This window comes from Heliconius melpomene, chromosome 1 (genome assembly GCF_056956725.1).
Source record: "Heliconius melpomene rosina isolate 202511_hmr_F chromosome 1, ASM5695672v1, whole genome shotgun sequence".
Classification (NCBI taxonomy): domain Eukaryota; kingdom Metazoa; phylum Arthropoda; class Insecta; order Lepidoptera; family Nymphalidae; genus Heliconius; species Heliconius melpomene.
The window spans coordinates 16,470,884-16,494,254 of NC_140389.1; the positions used below are offsets into that span (position 1 = coordinate 16,470,884).

The 23,371-nt window shown below is 34.1% G+C and overlaps 2 protein-coding genes across 5 annotated transcripts; one reads left to right on the forward strand and one right to left on the reverse strand.

Moving 5' to 3' along the window:
* The first annotated feature begins 5 nt into the window (after positions 1 to 5).
* Positions 6 to 23,334, forward strand: Rab5 (RAS oncogene family member Rab5). 4 transcript variants are annotated; one of them, XM_085192554.1, is made up of 6 exons: positions 6 to 216; positions 2,651 to 2,901; positions 4,098 to 4,170; positions 18,988 to 19,204; positions 19,842 to 19,948; positions 20,506 to 23,334. In XM_085192554.1, exons 2-5 carry the CDS (start codon positions 2,654 to 2,656, stop codon positions 19,937 to 19,939), a joined length of 636 nt encoding a protein of 211 aa, XP_085048680.1. In that variant the 5' UTR covers positions 6 to 216; positions 2,651 to 2,653; the 3' UTR covers positions 19,940 to 19,948; positions 20,506 to 23,334. The 4 variants fall into 4 exon arrangements, with proteins under 4 accessions (XP_085048680.1, XP_085048699.1, XP_085048708.1 ...); XM_085192573.1 differs by lacking the exon at positions 6 to 216 and adding an exon at positions 379 to 544; XM_085192582.1 differs by lacking the exon at positions 6 to 216 and adding an exon at positions 404 to 522.
* On the reverse strand, positions 8,268 to 12,752 carry LOC146541778 (uncharacterized). The gene is made up of 4 exons (XM_085190885.1): positions 12,690 to 12,752; positions 11,967 to 12,164; positions 9,104 to 9,830; positions 8,268 to 8,844 (listed from the first exon to the last, which is right to left on the reverse strand). Exons 1-4 carry the CDS (start codon positions 12,750 to 12,752, stop codon positions 8,702 to 8,704), a joined length of 1,131 nt encoding a protein of 376 aa, XP_085047011.1. The 3' UTR covers positions 8,268 to 8,701.
* Positions 23,335 to 23,371: the final 37 nt, after the last annotated feature.

Sequence of the window (23,371 nt, forward strand, 5' to 3'; positions counted from 1 at the left end):
AAGAATTTATATTTTATGAATTGTCTTGCTCCCTCTCGCTTCCATGTTTGTTCGTGGTCATTTCGCATTTCTGTGCTAGATTTTTCAGTTTAGCAATTCAATTAATGATTTCATTCGTATAAGAGTGTAATTAATGAAATTATCCGAATCACGGCGACCTTGCGAGGATTTGTCGCCCAGTAAAAAGTGTGTGACGGCGATATAATAACAGGGAGGGTACGTCTTTCATGTCCTTATAATCTCGCAAATGCGTCATTTTATCAAATAATTTAGAGTACAAACTCAGCACCGCTAGATTCAATCTCGTAGGCAAGTTGGTTTTAATCGTGCGATTGAAAGTTTATTCTGAGGTAGCAAGATATTTTGCAAGGTACAGCTGATTGGGTCGGGGGCGAAGTGATAGGTTCGTCGGAGGAAATGTATTGATACGAGCTGGCACGGTTAGTCATCAGCAGCAGACGCGACGACGGCGGCGGCCGATAAATTTGTGGATAAACGTGAACGCAGCCCCGCGAGTGTCAAGTAATCACCGATAAGTTCCATTGTTCGTAGTTCTTTGTGATTTTGATGATATGCACGCAGAGATAAAACATCTTGTTTTCGTTTCTATCATATTTGTTTTGTTGCGAAATCAAATCTTTAAAGTTGTTATTTAAAAGTCGATTAAATCTAAAGTAGTTGTCGCGGACGTAATAATTTAATTTGTGTAAATTGTCGATGGTGTTGGCTTGTGTTTTTGTGTCATATTAACGGTAAGTTAACTAAACCAGCTTGTTTTCAGACTACCGCTTAGCAAGGCCCACAGATCTTTTATAGATTTAATAATTTTATATATATAATAATTGGTAATATGCACAACTTATTAAACTGAGATGAAATATTTTTTTCACATATGTACAACTAAATAATTTTCCTCGTATATCATACAAATAACAATGAAATGACTAGCTTTGTTGATAATGAACAATAGATGTTAGATATTATATTGATTCAAAATTATTATAGTAAAAAAAAGGTTTCATCATAAAGAAAAACTTATGTTATTATTATATTATATTATTATTATATTATATTATATTACATTAAAAATGTGTTAAACTGAAATATATAAGCAACAATTTTAATGGTAAACTAATATTCTATGCATGTTTCTTGTGTTACATTGTTTATATAACTGCCATTGCTCAGCTCTCTATTTTAAACATATGGCATAAGCAATCTTATAACCAAAGTAAAGGTTATTCTTATACATAATTAAATTGATTAAATTTATTAAAAAAAAAGGATCAGAAATTCTGGAATTATCTATAAAATTTAATTATATCTCATTGTATGTATTGATTTATAATTCACATGTAATACTACAATTTATAAATGAATATTTATGAGTTCTGCAACAAGTTTTATAAAGATAATTATCACAGGCTTATTATTATTTTACTTAAATATTTTATTTTTCAAATGGTCTATGGTATTTTAAATTTCTTTCTATTTTTTTTAAATTGATTAACTAATCTAATTGGATCTTTTAAATGAAGTTTTAAAACAAAACATTTTATTGTGTGACTCATAGTGTCACACCACACCACTCATGTGTAGTATAGTAGAGTAAAGAAATTAGAATTTTAAATATTTTGTTCTTGCCAGTGGGAGTTGAATCCACAACTGTAGGGTTTACAGTTCCATGCTTGTGTCCCAGTCATACAACTGGTCTCTTCTTCATACATATATTTTTATAACTATGTAATCAAGTTCATTTCTCATTTCAAGTGTAGTCTTATTTTTGTTACTGAATATTACTATTAAAAGGTGTTCAGAGTTAATATTATAATTTTTCATTACAAATTATTGATTGATGTTTGAAATTTTTCTTACAACATCATTTCTCACATGTCCTGTAAAAAACTTTTAGTAAAAGGTAATTAATAGATTCAGTGGCGGAACTCAACACCGGACTTTTGCCTTGGTGTCAGAGCAAAGAAATAAAAATATATTATTAAATTAACTTTCCATTATTATTTTCAATTCAATTAGTTTAATTGACTGAACACTTGATGGTAATGATAATGAAATGGGTTATTAATTTAATACTATAAATTGATTGTTCATTAAAAGTATTTTAGGCCATTAAGTCTGAAAATAAATATTACTTCTATTTAAAATGTAGGTATTTTTTTTACTATGTGAAAAAATCCAAAATTTCAGTCATTGTTTATTTAATGCACCCCACTATCTGGAGCCAGAGTTACCACTTGCACTTACATTGAGCCTTGTGTATATACATACTACTCTTACTTGTTTCTCATAACATTAAATAAAAAAACACAGTCAAATTGATAACCTCCTTCTTTTACAAAAGTTGGTTTAAATGTATTTTTATTGTTGCTATTCTGTATTAACGTAAACATATAATTTTGTTTATATATATATATTGCTTTGAACTGCATCTTCATCCATGTGGTTACATTGGTATAACTAGCTGACGTCGAAACTATTATCGTGATGTTAATACAAGGAGTTTTCAATTTAAATATGCCTAAGAAATATTAAGCTTATTATTACAAAATTATATCGCATAAGTTTGGATAACCTATGAAAATATAGCATTTTGCTGTAAATTTACATTTAAACTTATTTATTTTTCTTGCAGGCGATGGCAACAAACCGAAGTGGTGCGGCTCAGAGGCCCAACGGCGCGCCCCAGACAAAAGTATGTCAGTTCAAATTGGTACTTCTCGGCGAGTCGGCGGTGGGTAAATCTTCCCTCGTCTTACGCTTCGTCAAGGGCCAGTTCCATGAATATCAAGAGAGCACCATAGGGGCAGCTTTCCTAACTCAAACGCTTTGTTTAGATGATACTACTGTTAAGTTCGAGATTTGGGACACGGCGGGGCAGGAGAGGTTGGTGTTTCACTTGCTTTTTTTATATTCTTTCTTAATGTTAAGATAAAACACTGTGTTCTTCAGATTTTGGAGCAGTTTAGCTTTGGAGCAGGTTGGCTTGGAAAATTTAAATTTTAAAATTGGAGATATATAAACATTATCCTGGATAGAGCGTAAGAAAATTCATATCGAACGCAACGTAAAATCGTAAAAAACATAACATTAAGAATTACTGTTTATAAAGATTTTATTCACTCTTCTCATTAATAGAGTATAAATAAACAAGTGTTCAAAAGTACTTTGATCTGTTATCAATGTGATATCAGTGTAAGACTCGTGTATTTATGTTATTTACTAATGACTTACTATGAGACTAGACATATATACTCCTGTAATAAATACATAAATGTATATGGAATTATTAGTGGCGAACAGAGTGTCTTCACATTACGTGCCTGTTACGTGCGAGATAAAGCGGGAAACTACAGAATTATTAAAAATATACTGTAGAAAATTTTTGATTTTTAATTAAATCTCGAGATGATTTTTGTATTTGTGGACTTACCGTTCGGGATATTTTATTATAAACTAGTGACCCGCACGGGGCTTCGTCAACAAAATTAAACTGTGTATTTATTAATCTGAATTACTTTCGTGTTCTAATATCATTATCGTTTTCAATGCAATATAATTACCATAGTTAGTTTTTTGCTTTTTAACTATTTTCGCACAAAATGAGTCTGGTGAAAATCGGTAAATTAATTTCAAATTTTCAAAACAAACACGCGTAAAATAAAATCATTACATTTATTTGTTACTTTTTTATTTTATCGAACACGTGACAATGCATTTACGTAAGTTCACCGTCGGCCGTGAATTATTAGCAATCGTTTACACGGAGCTATGAGTTATAAGCTACATACAGTTAGTATGTATCGGGTACACCGTTTACATGGCAATGCTAATCAAACGGATATCATTTATATGCATTTCTTATCAGATAATATAAGGTGAATAAAAAAAACTTAGTGATCAGTCACTTAGTTCTCCGTAATGCAACTTCACGCTTGTTCCAGCGTAGCAGGGTAGGCAGACTAAATCTATTGTTAGGACACTACACCTCCCCTATGGCATGAGTATCAGAACTCAATGCCTATAAGGTTAGATATGATGAAGATAGACCTTATTTTTTATAGTAAATAATTGTTTTCCAGGTATCACAGTTTAGCACCAATGTACTATAGGGGCGCGCAAGCGGCAATTGTAGTCTACGATATAACTAATCAGGTAATGCATTATCTCTATTTTATTATTATATTAGGATTACGCGTTATATGCCTTTATTTTTTCTCTATAAGTAAGCGGCCGCGTCATTTTCGTCGTCGTCGTCATAGCATTAAGAAATTAACTATTTTTATTAATTGTCTCGCCAAGACCTGCAATGATATGGAATCTTAAAGTTATTAAAATAACGTTAATGGTATATATGTAGTTTGCTTATTTAATCTTAGATTATATATCGATATCACTTATAATGTCAATTCTGTGAGTCCAGTGGAAAGTCGATTAGGAAAGTTGTTCTGCTTGGAAAAGCTAAATAGTATATGTACAGCTCTTTTTGAATATTTTTAACATTTTTAAATATATAATTTTTAGTAACAATTATATTAGCCACAGAAGTAATGAATAATAATAAAATGTATAAAATTTCAAGTAATTTAAAACATAATTTTGTGGTTACAAGGTTCACATGTTTATATTATTTTTTACATTCACTGATGGTACTGTATGCAACAGCAAATGGAACATACCTAGTGTTAAGGACCTTTACCTAGGAACGGAGTGTCCGTTCCTATTAAGACACTTTCGTTCCCCACTTTTACTAGTTATAGTGTGATATATTGAAATTTTTAGAAAGTCATTGAAATCTACACTTCACAACCCACACGGTATTGATGTATATGTTGGCTCTCATTGTAATAGTTATGTAAGTAGAGTCAGCAAATAAGTACGTTTTGGTTTGGCCATTGTTCGTTATATTTCCGTTAACCCAAGAATTATCGAGTTTGTGATGTACTTTAGACGTTTCCGTTCAAACGCGATGATTGTAGGTTCAAGTCTTGTTTGTAGTAAAAGCAACATTTACCTCTAATATAGCGTTTTTGTCAGTTTAGTTATGCAAAATATATTCTTTTTATCGAAAAGTTTAATCTTAAATTAAATATTTATTTAATATTTATATTTATTTAATATTTATATTTCCATTTCTTTGCTCTGGTGTCGAGGCAAAAGGCGGCGTTCAACACGCAATGCCTCCAGAATTCGGCGGAAAGTGGGTAGTGTCTTAACACTAGGTTCCTTCTGCCTATCCTGCAGTGTGTGGTATACAGCGTGAAGCTAAAAAAAAGTAGGTAATGTTTTTTTTTTTAGTAGTTTCTTCATTGAATTAGAATCAAAAACCATCGCGTGTGGAACATTTCCACTGAAAATAAGAATTTTATTTCTTAATGTTTGTATACTTATATATGTATATTTTTTAATAGAGTTCATTCTATTTAAAAAAATGTGCATTCATTTATTAAGCACGGAAAATTGCATAATAAATGAGATATTATTATTCGAGAAAGAAGTGAGATAATAATCACACTTATCGAGTTTAGTTGGCATTTACTTGACATTAAATCAATGGATATAACCACATTCACCTCATTTTAACGTACCTTAAATGCTAATTGACGTCTCAAAGTGTATTAAAACATAGCTGTGCCTACTAATCGTGCAATATGAGAGAAGGCGAGGCCGGCTGTGTGTTTCTTTATTCGCCTTATGTTATGATCAATAACACGTGAGCTATACTCGTCTATAGAGGTGACGTCGAACGTCGATATAGCATGGTGTTGTAGAGATTTTTTGCTTAGAAAAAGTAGATTTTTCTTGTAATAATAGACGTCTATTGGATTTTTAAATAAGAAAATGTAAGGTATTTAAGACTATAGTCTTAAGTTCCGCAATATATTGCGGAACTTAACGCTACACTTCACTACTAGAGCAATGACAATAATCCATTCTTCCGAAAGGGGATCGAACCCACAACTATCGCGTTGTAAAAGATAAAATAATAATCACGTTCTCTTATTCTGGCCCACTATAAGTTTAAACTATAACATTTTTTCCGTATGAATATATTTTCTCTATAGTATCTATATTGTAATCAATTCATAAAGTTTCTCATTATTTTACTTTTAGTTAAAATTTACAATTCTTGAACAATGGAGTTTGATTCTATAAGTTGTATATAGGTAAGTTGTTTTGCAAATGTATAATGACAACTAAAGAAGTGAATAACTTTCGACGTGGCTTGATGAACGATCCAAGAGCCACGGGTTCAAATCTCGCTACGTTAGTTTTTATACGTTTTCCATATAATGAAATAATGTTTTGTAATAATAATATTCAAATAAGCCAGTGTTATCATCTCACAGTATTTTTTTTGTTTAAATTTATTTCACTCCGTTTAAAGTGAGATTAAGATGTAGATAATAATGATTGCTACATAACGCTTCGTGGTCGTAACTCGTTAAAAAATGTGTTAAATATTTAATATTCTGTGTTAGTTATAACAAGCTACAGTAAACGTATTAAAATAATTTCACCATATGTAATTTTTGTTATATGTTATATAATATTATTGGTGAGGCTAGTCGGCAGCGCAGGGGCACAAATGTGAGTCTCTAAAAACTGCCTCGGTCTTCCCTCTGCCTACCCTGCGTATGCTGTGACGGGTAAAACGTTAAGCTGAAAAATTATTACACTTCGTCGTTTTAGAGATATTGAGTAGTGATTTGTATGGCGAAGATCTAGGGTTCATGTGTAATTTAGGAATTGGACATAAATTAATGTCTTTTTCTCATTTATTTAAAAATATCTTATTGTGGGTATTTCAGGTCACTCTTTAGTGCCCTTGAAATCAAGTAACGCTCTGTTACGTTTCTATTAATGAGACTAAGAAATTTTAACCAACTGTTGAAGCAAAAAACCATAATAACTAAACTACCCAACTTCGACAAGCACTTTTACTTCCCCATGTTGATCTAACACCCAAGACCTTTTACACAATACATGTTTTGAAGTCGATTTCTTTTAGTTTAGTATTGACATAAAATGCTTACGTTATCGCCCTTGACCTCCAAATGCTTGAAGCACCGGCCGCACGAACTGTGTGTTAGTGTTAGATAATAGAAAATATTATAAGCATGCACGCGTGAATGCCCACTAGTATAGTCTACTTAGATTACCTTTTTTTAAAATTTGTACTTTGGTGCCATTTCCGTTTTAAAAAAATCTAAAACCTTGTTAAGACACTTCGTTCTTCGTTTATTTCGTTTCGAAAGTCTGTCCCGCGGCCACCGCAATCGAAAGTACTAATCTCATTGTAGTGCACTGTTTCTTTCTTTCTCACTGTGATAATTATTAAATTTTTAATGTATAAAAAACGCATTTTTTTTTAATATTCCTTATTACTTAAACGGCGTTAAGCCCCGCTAGTATATACGCAATAACTGTAATGGAGTGAAAATTTCGAAGTGACAACTTGCTAGACTTATAATATAGCCAAGATTTTTTCAAATTATACTATAAATAATCTAAAGGTATGTCATTGACCCGCTTGAGAAATATGTGCATATTAAAACTGATTCTATGGTTGACAAATTCGTGGGAATTTAACTCTCAAGGCTGACTAGACTCTGCCAAAGGAACACAAAGTACCTATTTAGTTTTAATTAATTTAATTAGAAAGTTATTCCTTATCCGTAATATTATTTTTAGAGATGGGAAGCGGTTAATGTTTTAAAAAACAGATAAAAACACATATCTGCGTTTCTTGGGGTTGATTCTTCTTCTTTCTTTCTTTTTCACGTGTGTTTCCTTCTAATAAGGGCTGTTGCCTTCAAGAAATTGCCCCCGATTGCCACAATTCCATTGCTTTTAAAGACCTTTTCACCCTCATCTACCATCTTTTATACGAGTTTGCTAACAATATATTGATAAAAAAATATATAAATATTATTCACACTACCGTATGGACTGCCGTAAATTTTCTCTCTCGTACAAAATGTAAAAAAAAAACAAACATTTAACCTAAGTCCTTTTATATACTTCTTTATCTTCAGCTGTTATATGCATAACTTTAAAATTTATATAGCTAATTGAAGCGGAATTTAGGTAGTGCCTACCTACCTACCCTTTCTCGAAACGCTTCACCGTTTTATTGAACCCCCATAACTCGGATATGAATTTACCAAATAAACAAAATTTGAAAACTTAATATGACATCAGCAGGAGGTTCATTTAATATGTATTTTTAGGAATCAGAAGTGGTTAATATAAAAAGAGATAATTCAGGATGGATTACAAGCGGTTTATTACAGAATTGACATTATTTCCGAGTGAATAAATCTGAATACTCAATCAAACATAACTAAACAATAACTAAGACTTGACTAACAATATTACGTCATGAACTGATTAAGTTACACAATGAAGTATAATTAAACAATAACTAAGACTTGACTTGACAATCGTTATTTTACATGAGACAAAGTTATCAATAACAAAATAATAAGAATATGGAACGGACTCACAGTATCAACGCCAACCACCTTACGCACGATAACCGACCCGCCACAAGGAGAGCGCACCCCCATGTGCACTAGCTTTTATAAGAATTGAATGTAGCGCGGTGGTGGTGGGTTTCGATACTCTTCTAACACAGGAAGGGTCCTGCTCGCGCGCAGGATATTCCGTCGCACGTTGGCAGCTAACACGGCCTCTCCTGACCGTGCACCGCCCTCGGCTGCATTGAAGATTTCTTCTTTTGGAGTTTGCCTGCTTCGTCAGTGACGCGAAGCAGCCATCGTAGTAGCACCTGGGCGGCGGCTTCGAAGTTGTCGTCGTTACAATCTAAATAAGAAATTAACGGTTAATGAAGCACGACAACATACAACATTGCCTATTCTGTCATTCCTCACACAATCGAGGCCCTCATACAAAAATAAACTTTCGTGACAGAGATAAAAACACTCCACATTCAAGATCGATCAATCATTGTCTTGTAAAAGGCTCATTCAAACTCATACTTGAATCGTAAAATCGTAAACCAATCCTGATGTGTTTTAAAAAAACACACAATCGGCGAGCGCGCCGACCGGACAGCACCCACCCGGAGCGCGCTGACCGCACGTCGCCGCGAGCACGCCGACTGCAGGAACGCGATGACTGCACGCCGCTGCGAGCGCGCTGGCTGCACGCCGCCGCGAGCACGCTGACTGCACGCTGCGAGCGCGCTGGCTGCACGCCGCCGCGAGCACGCTGACTGCACGCTGCGAGCGCATTGACTGCACGCCACCGCGAGCACGCTGACTGCACGCCGCCGCGATTACGCTGACTGCACGCCTCCACGAACGCGTCAAATAAACAGGGCTACGCCTCAAGCGCACCCAATAAACAGGGCTACGCCTCAAGCGCACCCAACAAACAGGGCTACGCCTCAAGCGCACCCAACAAACAGGGCTACGCCTCAAGCGCACCCAATAAACAGGGCTACGCCTCAAGCGCACCCAACAAACAGGGCTACGCCTCAAGCGCACCCAACAAACAGGGCTACGCCTCAAGCGCACCCAACAAACAGGGCTACGCCTCAAGCGCACCCAACAAACAGGGCTACGCCTCAAGCGCACCCAATAAACAGGACTGCGCCACACGCCAACAGCGCGCTGACTGCACGCCCCCACGAGCGCGCCAACTGCAGCACCCGCCAAGAGCGCGCCTGCTGCACGCCTCTCTCGGAGCGCCTCGCCGTTCGCAGCCTTGGAAACTCGCCAGCACCACACATAGTGCACAAGCCCTCGCTGCGTACCACTGGAGTATTTTTTCAAATTATAAGTTAGCTGTTGGCTTGTTCATTTTCTAAAAAAATGCACCTCTCCAAGGACTGAATTGAATAAAGTAGTGCATTGAATTTCGAGCTCGGTCGGTCCTGACCATGATTAATAACGCGACCTAAGTACTCGACTTTAATAATAAAAATGAACACTTGAAAAATTATTAACCACTGCGGATGATATTTAGGATGAAGAATGAACAATGAAGAACTTAAAGCAGTTAATGAAACTGTTTTCTTAGGTATAACATTAGATGCTAAGTTACAATGGGGTCCGCATATAGAAACTTTATCTGGTAGACTTAGTTCGGTAGCGTATGCTGTGCGTAAGATTCGTCAACTGACCGATGTTGACACCGCGCGTTCAGTATACTTCAGCTATTTTCATAGCATTATGTCTTACGGCCTATTACTTTGGGGCAGTGCCGCTGACATAGATACCATTTTTGTACTCTAAAAACGGGCTGTCCGAGCAGTCTATAAAATGGGTCCACGGGAGTCACTAAGGAATAAGTTCAAAGACGTTAACATCCTCACACTACACTCCCAATATATTTACGAAAACTTAGTATATGTGCATAAAAATATTAATAAATTGAATAAAACACTGCTCTCAATCAACATAATTTAAGAAAAGAAAAAAAAATAAGCTTGCTGTGCCCTTCTCTAGGCTCCATAAAGTGTCTCACTCATTCGTAGGTCAAAGTATACACTTTTATAACAAACTTCCAAACGACGTGGTTAATTTATCACTGAACAAATTTAAAAAACTGGTAAAGCACAGGCTCTGCCAAAAAGCATATTACTGTTAAAGATTATGTTCGCGATAAAAATGTTTGGAAATGAGTTGCTCTATTTCTAAGTTAAAATTGTTAATTGTAATTTGTAACAAATGTTGGCAGTTAAAAAGAGTGGCCATGAGTTTCTTTGCCTGGATTTTCTCATGAGTTCAACTATTTGAACGGGCTTTTTTCAAGTCAAAATTGCACATTTTTTTTATCTTTTTTTGACATGTCCAAGTAAATGTTTAGCATTTTTATGGAATAAAGATATTTTGACTTTGACTTTGGATACATTGATAGTACCACTGTCTATTAAAATATCAACAGGTATACCCTGAATTACGGCTGTACTGATATCGCTGATTTTACTAGTGCTCGGTAATTCGTAACATAAGTTCACTTTATTTTACTGTTACTTTGAGTTTCAAAACGAGCTTTGATAAAACAATGTTTCTCTTTATGTTCCACTTTCTTACAAAATGAACAAAGAGGTTTAATGTTCTTATTGTTCCTATCGGCGGAGCTTCGCTCCTTCGGCCATATGTTTTCAAGATGATCGAATTGACCGTTTTTTAAAACATCTATTTTCGACTATATTCAAACCGTCACGTCGGATCGATCTTTTTATTGCACTAAACAAAACGGCCCGAGCTACGATAATCATAATTTGCAGGTCGGTTTAACATATGTGGATAAGAATGAGACAAAGTTTTCCGTCGTAACGTTAGCGTTGGTGGCTGCCGCGCGAACTTGTATGTCGCTAACACCTTGGACTACTATTTGAACCATGAGTTCTTCGCTAAGGCCTTTAATAATGCGTACGCGCAATAATGACTGACGTGCATACTCCGCGTACGATAAAAAATCATCCGATGTGGTATTCAACATTTTTTTGGAGAATTTGTACGTGTAATGACTTAAATTTTTTAACGAAATTAGACCACGAACGTTCATGTGTACTCTACTCGTATAGCCAAGTTTTTGCTTCCCCTTTTAAACAATGAGCTACACGGGAAAAACACTCGAAATCGTCCCAACGGTTCGCACGCCTAGCTCGGTCCACTTCAGCGCACCATATTTCAACGCTATTTATTGCCGGGTCGAAATTTGAAACATAGTAATTGCTGGGTTTATTTTTTGTCATGAAACCTAATCCATCGACGAGTGTTTGGGTCGTGGAATTATTATTTTTTGTAACGGAGGTCTACCACCAAGAACGGACGATGAGATTTGCGTATTATTGGTCATGCTCGCCCCTAAGGCCGTCAATCGCGCTATAATCGTACCCAACGCGGTTTCCGTAATGCTGTCGTGAGTGTCGGGAAATGATTTACTCTTGCGACGGTGTGAGTAATCCGTACCTGATTACGACCTTTTATCGGATTGAAGATTGTCGCGGCTGCGCGAATAACCACGACCTGAACGACGCGAGCGTGATATACCACTACGAGAGCGCGGGCGAGACCTGCGGCGATGGGACTGTGAACGAATACTTCTACGACGTGACTGCGGAAGAAGCTTATTGAGTCGCGGGGCTTCATCACTACGATTATCACCAGCTAAAACGTGGGTTGGCGTCAAAGCCAAATTTTTACACGACGCGCGTAACATTTCTTTTTTTTTGATCGGAAGAAACGCACACGGTTAGTTTACTTTTATGACGCTAATATAAGTCGTATCGGCGGAAATCAACGACAGCTTGCTTTCACCAAGCTAACATGCGTATTGTTTTAATGAAAAATAACGATTATTTATTTTAGACTAAGCTAATTGTGAGCGATAAATTCGAATCCCACTTCTGATTTTAGGAATCAGAAGTGGTTAATATAAAAAGAGATAATTCAGGATGGATTACAAGCGGTTTATTACAGAATTGACATTATTTCCGAGTGAATAAATCTGAATACTCAATCAAACATAACTAAACAATAACTAAGACTTGACTAACAATATTACGTCATGAACTGATTAAGTTACACAATGAAGTATAATTAAACAATAACTAAGACTTGACTTGACAATCGTTATTTTACATGAGACAAAGTTATCAATAACAAAATAATAAGAATATGGAACGGACTCACAGTATCAACGCCAACCACCTTACGCACGATAACCGACCCGCCACAAGGAGAGCGCACCCCCATGTGCACTAGCTTTTATAAGAATTGAATGTAGCGCGGTGGTGGTGGGTTTCGATACTCTTCTAACACAGGAAGGGTCCTGCTCGCGCGCAGGATATTCCGTCGCACGTTGGCAGCTAACAGTATAATTAAGTTTTGCATAGTGATAAAAACCTCCCATTTCGTCACTGACTCACGGATGATCATCTAAATACATAAGTCACTTTATACCCTTGAAGTAACAAGTAGGGCATCCCACACATTGGGACTTAGGTGTAGAGCTAAGATGTATGTAATTAGGAACTCGGTTCTACATCAGTTTTGATAACTCTTTGACAGCGCGAGCCATCGCCTCTTGGACGAAGTTTCTTTAGACTGGTTCGAGTTTTAAGGTCAATGATCATAATACTTATGAAAAAATGTGTTGATGTTAGATTAATTTTGATAATTGCGATTATCAAAAATTACTATTTCTTTCTATTCTCCTGAAGATACGGGGAAAATTGTTTATATTTTTTAATTGTTTACTTTGTATATTATATGTTTAAATATAATTATTGCAATGTTTAATATAAACGTGGTGACAAAACGATTACAAAATGTTTATACTAGCGTTTAGTCCATATAATGTATTCAAAATGATAAAACCTGATCCGCTTATCATCAGCCAGCGTCCATATATTATACAATCTGCAGTTACAGTTCCATGTGGAATATTTGATATTATTTACGAAATTCCCTTATATCGGGTAATATTCATATTTTAAAAATACACAGGTGTCCTGTTCGCGGCTTCGCCTGTTTTGATAAATTCATCTTGAAAACAGCATTAACATCTGAGATCTCTGAGAAATGGCTTTGTTTTATACTGTATATTATTTATACACAGAAAATGTTTAAATAATTTTTAATATGTTTGATTATTTTTTTAATTTATTTTCATATATATTGCACAAATCGTGTTTACAAAACTCAAAAAGCTATCTTTTTAGTTACCGAGGTTAAATAGTAGAATAAGCTGTTCTCATCTCTGTCAGTTCTCTCTCAATGTCAGCTTGATCCATTAGGTCGCAAACGACGTAGAGCCCTTTGAATCGTTGGGAACCCAATGTTCTGTGAAAAGGCTTGACACTTTGGCTTTGCGTAGAGACGTCTCTTCGCTGTGCGTTCTCTACCACATTTATCATGAGAAGTTTTCTGAGGAAGTGTTTCCTGAACCCTGCCGCCGAATTTTTTAACTGCACAGTCACAAACTCACCATCCACACCATCTGGATAATTGTTATATGTTTCTAATCATATTTTTTTTTCCTTAGTGTGAGAAAAATATTTAAAAAAATATATAAGCATTATCATCAGCGGAGATCGAACTCACTACTACATCACCACGACGCGCATCGTTGTGTTATAATTTATTAATATATTACAAACAATTTGTGCAATTATTTAAAATGGGGGTCAATGGAACTCGGTCCATTCACAGGCTATTAGCATCTATTGTTATCAAAAGGAATGCCTCTGTATACGCACATTGTGTGTGTCATGTCCGCCCCTCACGTGACACGTGACACGTGACACCTTATCAGATACCGCTGTTTATTGTTGTTCGTAGACTAGCCGTGTCACGTCTCGTCTGTGCTATTAAAACAATTAACAAGTTGATAAACTTACTTATTTATTTAAAGTAAGACTAGGATACGTCTCCACTGTCGCCCGAAGTTATTAAGCCACCTACATTTTTTTATTTAATATATAAGTTAAAACTTATTAATGTATTTGGTTTAGTCATTAATATTATAACATTTTAAATCCTTCTTTGTGTCCATAAAGGATACACTTAGTTATAGCAATTTTAATTCTTTCTTTTTCAACATAATCGTATGTAAGTTGTCTTTTCTCATGTCATGTCTGTTGTTGTGATAATTAAAACTAGTATATAGGGTAGAAATATTATTTTTTTATCAATAACACATATTATTTATAAACTGCTCATTTCAGTGAGATAGCCATTTTAAAGTAGTTTTATCTTGTGAAGCGGAAATTGAAAAAAAAATCCACATACAACGCTTAATATTGTCATTGCGTCAATGCCGGAGTGTTATCCGACATAGTCTTGTTACGTATCGAATACCTATAGGTATTAGAACAATAAAGGTTTTACCACCAGGCTTATGCACGCCAACAATTTTCTACACGCTATATTTTTACTTATTTATCTTTACTTTTTTATCCAAATCGTACCTGCTAACGTGTTTAAATCAGCGTCACGTTGTATCCCGCACACACCAGGGTAGGCAGAGGGAACCTAGTGTGAAGACACACCGTTCCGCTGAACTTTGGAGTCATTGCGTGTTGAGTGACGGAACTCCACATCGCGCTTTGCCTCGAGACCAGAGCATATAAATTCATATAAATTTAAATAAATCATATCATATAAATATAAATTCATTCATTTCATTCATATATTACATCATATAAATTTAAATAAATAATTCATTTTCTCGGGTATCGAACCTACAACCAGTCGCGTTTACTGTCACATACTTGTGCCGACCGGCCTCTGAACTGATTTTAACGTGTTTGCTGTTTCTTATCTTATCAATTAATATGTGAATTAAATACAATATATTTTATAATTATCATATTTAAGTCTATAATTTTATTTTAGTACTATCTAAGTAGAGCCGAGATTAGAGAGTAGAGATTAGTCTGTTTTTTCTTTTTTGTTTTTTCCCTACAAAATATTATAGATAGATTTGTGTTTAATTAAATATGTTCAGATTCACATAGATCTCATTATAAAGTAACAAACCCAATGTAACAATCATTAATTGTTATAGTTGTTGCGCAAGGACATTTTTTGTTTTTAGCTCAAATAACTGGTGCCTTCCATGAACGCTTACTATTTATTATTTAATTAGTGTTTTTTTTATATACCTAATTATGAAATTATGATTTAGCAGAAAAAATCGCCCTTACCCTTACACATTATATTTATACATTTATACCCTTTTCGGTTAATGATGAGTAATAAATACTAGTTTCTAAGAAGGTACTTTATGTGTTTATAAAAGGTTGAATAATATTTTTCATAGTTAAAATTGTTCAAATTAGAAATGACAGTTGTTGGTCAACAACGGGAGTTAGTTTTTTTTCATACTTAGTTTAGTTTAAATAAATATTATTTTATTATAAATTAAATATAATATATTTGTAAATTAAATATTGTTATTTAATGGTCAATATATCAATATACTTTTGGTATTATCTACCTGTTTTCTTTTTTTTTTACTTTACACCTATTGTAAGATATTGGATATAGTGTGACAAGTATCTAACCTCTACGCAAGTATACATTGAAGTTACTACCACCGGGTTCAATCAGCTGTTTCAATTACGTCACTTTTCAAGAAAAAAGTAAACCATAAAAAGTGCCATTGTCAAACAATGTAGGCTAATTTCAAGTGCAGCAGTGGCAATGATCATAATATTTTCGACCGTGACCCAAAAAGTGACGCGTGATTTGAAGCTGAAGATGACCACGCTGACCGCATGTGCTGTACTAAGTCCATCATCATATTAACTCAACGTGTGTTGAATCTATCTTGTTTGTTGGAAGTTATAGATAGAATGAAGTATAAGAAAGGGAAGGTGTTCAGTTTTGGTTCCGAAAGTTGACTGGTTTTCGTTTCATGTTTAATATTATTACAAAAAAAATATTTATTTTTTTCTTAAATCAAAGTGAAATGGAAATACAAATAAATATTATACTAGTAGATGTAATGTAAGAAAAAATATTGACGATTTTGTGATTTAGTTTGGAAAGTGGTGTACAAGTTGGTGGTAATCTAATTATCTCATTGTATTTGCTATTACGTTTTAGGACATATACTATTGCTTTAAAGTGATGAATATACTTTTTTATACATATTGTGCTTCTTCTTCTAAGGCATGGCGTCTTTCTTGTTCATAGTATTTATACAACATTTAGTTATTTGTTTTTAAATTAGGGAAAAATATAAACAGATAAAAAGAAAAGATTATAAGCAGACGATTCGATAAACTTTAACTAACCTCTGGCCTTAAATAGTGTTATGAAGTTCATAATCACTATGACAGTGGGTCATGTCGTCTCAAACTTAGAACATGTTTTAAAAAAAACAATCATATTTACAGGCATACCTTTTATTCCATAATCAGTTTTGGAAATTTAAAAATGAAAATTCTTTAATGAAATTATTTCGGTCTTAATGAATGAAATATGAAAAAAAAGATTTTTACTGCGTTCTAGAATATTTTTTAAATTTTTCAATTAAAGCATTATAAAATTAATAAATATATAATTATATATTTATATAATTATTTATTAAATTAAATATATTTAATTTCAATTTGGTCTTTTTTTACTTTTTTTTATGGTTCACAGATATAATTTTAATTATAGATAACTACAAAAAATATTGTTGAATCGATGTTTACCAGAATTTTTATTGTAAAAGTAAAGTGTTGGGGGGTAGCCTATTCGAATAAAGAATATAGTGAATTTGAATAAAACCACGATATTTTTCATATTTAGCTGGGTATATTATAGGATTTAGTATTACGATGGCGTGCGTCATGCCACCCTCCCACCCCCTCCTGTGCGTAGCGGGCAATCGTATTATGTGTGTAAGTCTTCCTAGGTTCAAGGGCGGTGCGGTGCGCGTACGGACATATGTTTGTCGATCGATCGCGTAATGCGCTCTCTTGACTATAAATAATAAATATAAATTATGATTATTGAAAAAATAATGTGTACAGGGGGCTTAGTCGAAATTTAGGTTGAAATCTGTTTTGCTTGTTCTGAGAGCTTTAAATGTCACAATTTAGCTTTACAATTTTAAGATTTTCTTATAACATATCGAATGAAAAATATTTGTAGAAAAGTTGTAACAGTTATTTTAATCGACTATAAAAAAGAAAGAGGCTTCTTTACGAATATTTTGCAAAATACCCGCATCATCTGTACAATCTGTAGAAATGTTATATTGTACAACTTAGTATAGACGAGGCAGGTACGGAGATAGCTGATTAACATGATTCTTGAGATAATGTCCTACTTCTTTGAAATTGTATATATAAAAAATATATTTTTATTATTTAGGTATTTTGTTTACATTGCAATTTGTCTGTGATCTCTTTACAGTATAAGTATCAGTGGTTTGGCCTAATAATATTTTTACCATTTATGAATCTTAACAAAAGAATCAATATTCACCTATTATATTATTATAGTTAATACATATTACTTTGACAAGAAGTACAGCTGTTTTATTATATATGTTTTATTATAGTTCCTCATAGTGTATTTATGAACATTTTGACTTAATAAAATATTAATATGTGCGCTTGCTTAGGACGTCAATAGTGAACTTTTAATATAAACAAGTATAGTACAACGACTTCCTACAATATATTTATTTATATAATTTTTATTACGCCCAAACACATGTACAGACCGACACCGATAGTGTTATCAGTCAACCCACTCTAGTACAGCATAGTTCATCGAGCTGCAACCACCTTCTAAGGCTATATGTTTAAATACACATGTTTACCATTTTCTCTCCTTTTTCTCATGTCTTCTCCCTTATTGCAGTATATAGGGAGATTGGGGTATGTCAGTATTTTACACTTTTCTTCCAATAAGAGTTTTATTCTGTTTCTCCCGCATAGTAGGTGAAACCTAGTGTTCACTTAGGACACATTCTGAACTGAACTCGCAACTCGCGCAGAGAAAGTCACCAATGAGCCACAATACCATCATAACAGCGCTTATGAATGCTAATTTCTATTTATATGTGAAAACAGATTGTACGACGTACGTGTTATTTTTGTTTACTTTATCGTGTCGTTGATGGAAAGAGGTAATTGTACTGTTTACTTGGCGTTTTGTTTTTGAACCATTTATTTATTAATAGTTGTTGATACATTGATCCCGTTGTGGGGCTGTTGGATAGCTTCTGTGGGCGATGCTTGTGGATATAATTTGGTCACCCGAATGATCTGGGGGCGGAGGTGGGGACAGGCAAAGTCCAGCGCCATGCTGGGAAACATCCTAGACTACAAACTGACAATTCAACTAAAATATTTATCCCGAGTAAGAATTAAACTCATAATCATCGCGTTCACAGTTAAACTAACATCACTGACAAAACTACATTTACTCATTTAACTGTTCTTGGACTCGTGTTTAATTACTCTCTCATGTTCTTCCCCAGGACACATTCGGTCGCGCGAAGAATTGGGTCAAGGAGCTCCAGAGGCAGGCGTCACCGTCCATCGTCATCGCGCTCGCCGGCAACAAGAGCGACCTGGCCGCCAAGCGGATGGTCGAATTTGAAGAGGCTCAGGCCTACGCGGACGAGAATGGACTGCTCTTTATGGAGACCAGCGCCAAGACGGCCATGAACGTGAACGATATATTCTTAGCTATCGGTGAGTTTGTTAGTTAGTCGTTTAGTTAAGTTGCTCACTTAGTTAAGTTAGTCAATTAGTTAGTTGGTTAGTTAAGCTGAGCAGATAGTTTAGGTCGAAGAGGCTCAAGCTTACGAGAACGAGGCATTCTTAGCTATGGGTGAGTTTGTTAGTTAGATCGTTTAGTAAGTCTGCTAGTTAGTTAGTTGAGTGGATGGTATAGTTCGAAGAGGCTCAAGATGTAATGACCAAGCCTGATTTGTATCAGGCATGATATACTTCCTCAGGTAATTAATAACAATAAATTACTTCATCGTTTATGTAAAGAGTTAAGTAAGAAAGCTTATATACATATAAGAAAGTTTAAGTATGTATAATATAGTCTAGTCTAGTTGTTTTCATTTATAGTATATAAATGTATGTATGTTTTTGATTTAAACTATGTTCATATATCTAGTATATATATTAGCAGAGTAGACAGAAAGAACCTAGTCTTAACTCACTTCGTTCTCCACTCTTTGCCCAATTTTTGGAACATTGCGTGTTGTTTATAAAAAATATTTAGTAAATTACATGTTTATATGATATCCCATCATCTACTTTCTTCTACTATTACTTTCTCTATTCTCACAATAACTGTAATATTATAAATTCGCAGCCAACAAGTTACCAAAAAGCGAGAGCGTGGGCGCGGCCGGCACGCGCGTACTCAACAACGCGGACGCGCCGCGCGCCGCCTCCTCCTGCTGCAAGTGATACCCGCAGGTACCACACATCACCACACACCACCACACTCCAGCCCTCGACTTATTCAGTTGACCGTTGATATTTTATAAAAGTTTATTTGACCCGAAGCGAGGTGAAACGAATTCTCATTCTACTATCGTATGGCCCCATACACAGTATACAGGACATATAAATGTCACTATTGAATTCTACTGTTTTAGAAAGATTTGGGTTTATTGTTGATTATTTAGATATATAACCCTTTTTTGTGCTATGGTTTTATCGTTTTATATTTCTTTATAGCTTTAAGCTTTACCCAGCATAGCTTGCTTAGCGCGCAGGACAATTGGAGGGAACCCAGTGGAAAAATACTTCGTTCTCCACACATCGCAAAATTTTTGAGGCATTGCTTGTTAAGTGGCGGAAGAAGACAATGCGTGACGTTGACGTTATGTCTTGTTACTAAAGCGACGAAATGAAAACATTTCTTTCTTCCGAGTGGGAATCGAACTTACAACCGTCGCGGTGTGCTCCGTCAGCCATTTTGTTATTTTAATTTAATTACTTCTATAATATTATAATTGCTTACATTTCAGACCGTGTCGCTACAGAGTGAGGGCGCGCGCGCCGCCTAGCCGCGCCGCAGTCGCGCTGCGGGACGCCATACACACACACACGTACACACCACTACACACACACACACTCAAACATCACTACACAAACACACATATACCACAACACAGCCACACATCGAAAGTGTCTGACGCATGTATGCATTCTAATACCAACATACAGAAATTAAGCAACATCCACAAAATGCACCCCTACACTTACACCCTCTTCTATACACACATACACTAAAAGCGTCTGACCTCTATGTACGCACCAATACATAGCCTTACACACCCATCTACACATCCACACAAACAAAATGCAATGCACACATTCAAGTAAAGTCTACTACACCCACTTACGTATATAATAACATTTCTGTGAATCTGCCTCAATTGCTCTGTACGCAAATTGAACCTGTGACCCGTTTTAAAGAACATTTATCTTAGTGGCACGATCACTACACTATAGTGCACACCAGGCTTTACTCATTTTATAATTTTACAATGAAATGTTCATCAATTATTATTATTATTATAATTAAATAATATTGTCTTTTTTTATTTAAACATAGCTTAGGTTAACAATCGGGATGGTTATATAATTTAAATCAATTAACGTGTTATGTAATCGATTTTATTTATTTTTAATTTTTTCGATTTCTCTCACTATATTGATATAATATACCCGCGGCGTCTCGCGGCAGTTATAGGATTAATTGTAACGTAAACATATACATATATATAAATATATATACTTTTAAAAAAGTTTTTTTTCTATCATGTTATAGTTATTTCGTTTCTCCATAGCTTAAGGTCACTTCTGGTTTATATTTAATAGGATGGTGAGTATGGAGCCGTCCATAAATGACGTTGACGAAATATGACAGTGTGTGACTAGGGTTTCCTGAATTTCGTGACGTCACATATCAATGTATAATATCTTAGTATTGTAACTTATGTAAAATTACAAAATATGTGACGTCACAGTAGCTAGGTGTGTCAAAAATTAAAATTCGTGTTAAATAATTTATGGGCGGCCCCTAAAGCAGTGTAGATAATTAATAGTATACCCACTAGCCCTTCTACGATTGCAGTGTACACACTCTCCTCGCGCATCTATAAAACACATTTTGGTATCGACAATAAAATGAGATTATCAACACGCTAGCACGCGCCGAGAGTGTGAGCTCGACTAAATCGTTTTGTATCATAAAAAGTTCAATCGTTTATTAGAATTGGCTGTCTATATGTACTAGCTTGTATGCGATACCATTTTAAATGTCCCATGTCGATATGTAAATAACAGCTTAAAAATATACACGTTATATGTACAAGATATATTGTGGGCCATTACTTCTTATTTTTTGTTTATATTTTATTATGTAAAAAAAAAATGTTGATTACAATCATGATTATGATCTATTTAATTTTAAATTGGAGTTGCCATTTGTAAAATTTTGTTATTTTTAAATATTGATTTTTATGCAACTGGCAACATTCGTAATTAATAGTGAAAATTGCTCTACAAACACTTACAATCATAAAAGTTTATATTTTACTAAATAATAGTATAAAATTATTTACCCTTGAAAAAGCTTATTCATTAATTATTAATATAAATAATAAAGCATTACGTGTGTTTTGTATCGATCACTTTACGGTACCATAATATGTAGGGGGATAGTTCAACATAAAACAACCTATCTACTTTCATGTAATACCTATTTAATGAAACAATAACTTACAAATCATTTGAAAAATATTTGAAGTAAATATATTTGTTTACAAAAAACGTAAGGTTTTTTTTTCATTAGATGGATTTATGCTATTTTATAATTTTAAAAAAGTTATACTATCAGTCTTTTTCTTTATTTTTTGAGTAAAAAAACGAAGAGTGATCGATCATTACATTTCATATTTTATTGTCGATAACGCATTCCACGCGGTCTTTTGCATACCGCGATTTATTGAAATTTAATATTTATTTGTTACTATTTAACGCCACGAGATATCATTTTATTTGTATTTTTTATAAATAATAATATCGATTTTTTATATTATATTAAATGTTAAATTTATTCCAAAGTAACTATTGTTTTTTTTTTATTGACTTTTATACAGTGATTGGAAATTATTTAGTATTACTTTCAAATGTTTTCCATACACTCATTATTATAAACATGTAAACAATGTGAAAAGAGCGCTGGTTCAAATCTTGACACGTTTTAATTTTATTATTATCTTTTTTTAATATATCTTTTTTATTTACTCGTGGCTTTTTATGTATTATTGTTTATAGCTTATAAATTGTGTAATTTATTAGCAGTTTATTTCAATATAATGTAGCAATTGTAGTGCATTTGTAAAACAATCGTCATACATTTAGAATCCATTTTTTTTCAATAGATAACCTTTTAAATGATAAACATGTGAATTTATATATTTTGCATATTTCTAGAAAGTTTCTGTATTCCACACCCGTAAAATCAAAAAAATATTTATTCATAATGATTCTAAAAAGGAATATTATAATTTTAAGGGCATAAACATAATGTGCAATCGATATAAAGCTTATCACCGCTTCAGAACAAGTAAATATGTATTTAAATGAAATAATTAGTTATAAATGAAGTAAGTGGAGGGATAGTATCGTTCTATAGCATAGTGTAGACGGTTACTGAAAACACATCAAGTATAAGTGAATCATCTGAGGGAGGAGTCGACGGGCGTCATATAGTATGTTTTTTGTATTGTGTAAATATTTTGGATTTATTAAGATTATTATATTGAATAAAAAAATATTGTAAATGATTTTTTTGGTCGTTTTATTTCTTTTTGGATTTTTTTT

Bases quoted from the DNA above. Each gene is read 5' to 3' on its own strand.
- Rab5 (XM_085192554.1), top strand. From the start codon at position 2,654: ATGGCAACAAACCGAAGTGGTGCGGCTCAGAGGCCCAACGGCGCGCCC. The intron at 2,902-4,097 runs GTTGGTGTTTCA...ATTGTTTTCCAG, and splicing joins GACACGGCGGGGCAGGAGAG to GTATCACAGTTTAGCACCAA. The intron at 19,205-19,841 runs GTGAGTTTGTTA...ATAAATTCGCAG, and splicing joins CGATATATTCTTAGCTATCG to CCAACAAGTTACCAAAAAGC.
- LOC146541778 (XM_085190885.1), bottom strand. From the start codon at position 12,752: ATGGGGGTGCGCTCTCCTTGTGGCGGGTCGGTTATCGTGCGTAAGGTG. The intron at 9,831-11,966 runs GTACGGATTACT...ACAAGCCAACAG, and splicing joins CGATAAAAGGTCGTAATCAG to CTAACTTATAATTTGAAAAA. The intron at 8,845-9,103 runs GTGGGTGCTGTC...TTTCTTATTTAG, and splicing joins GTGCGGTCAGCGCGCTCCGG to ATTGTAACGACGACAACTTC.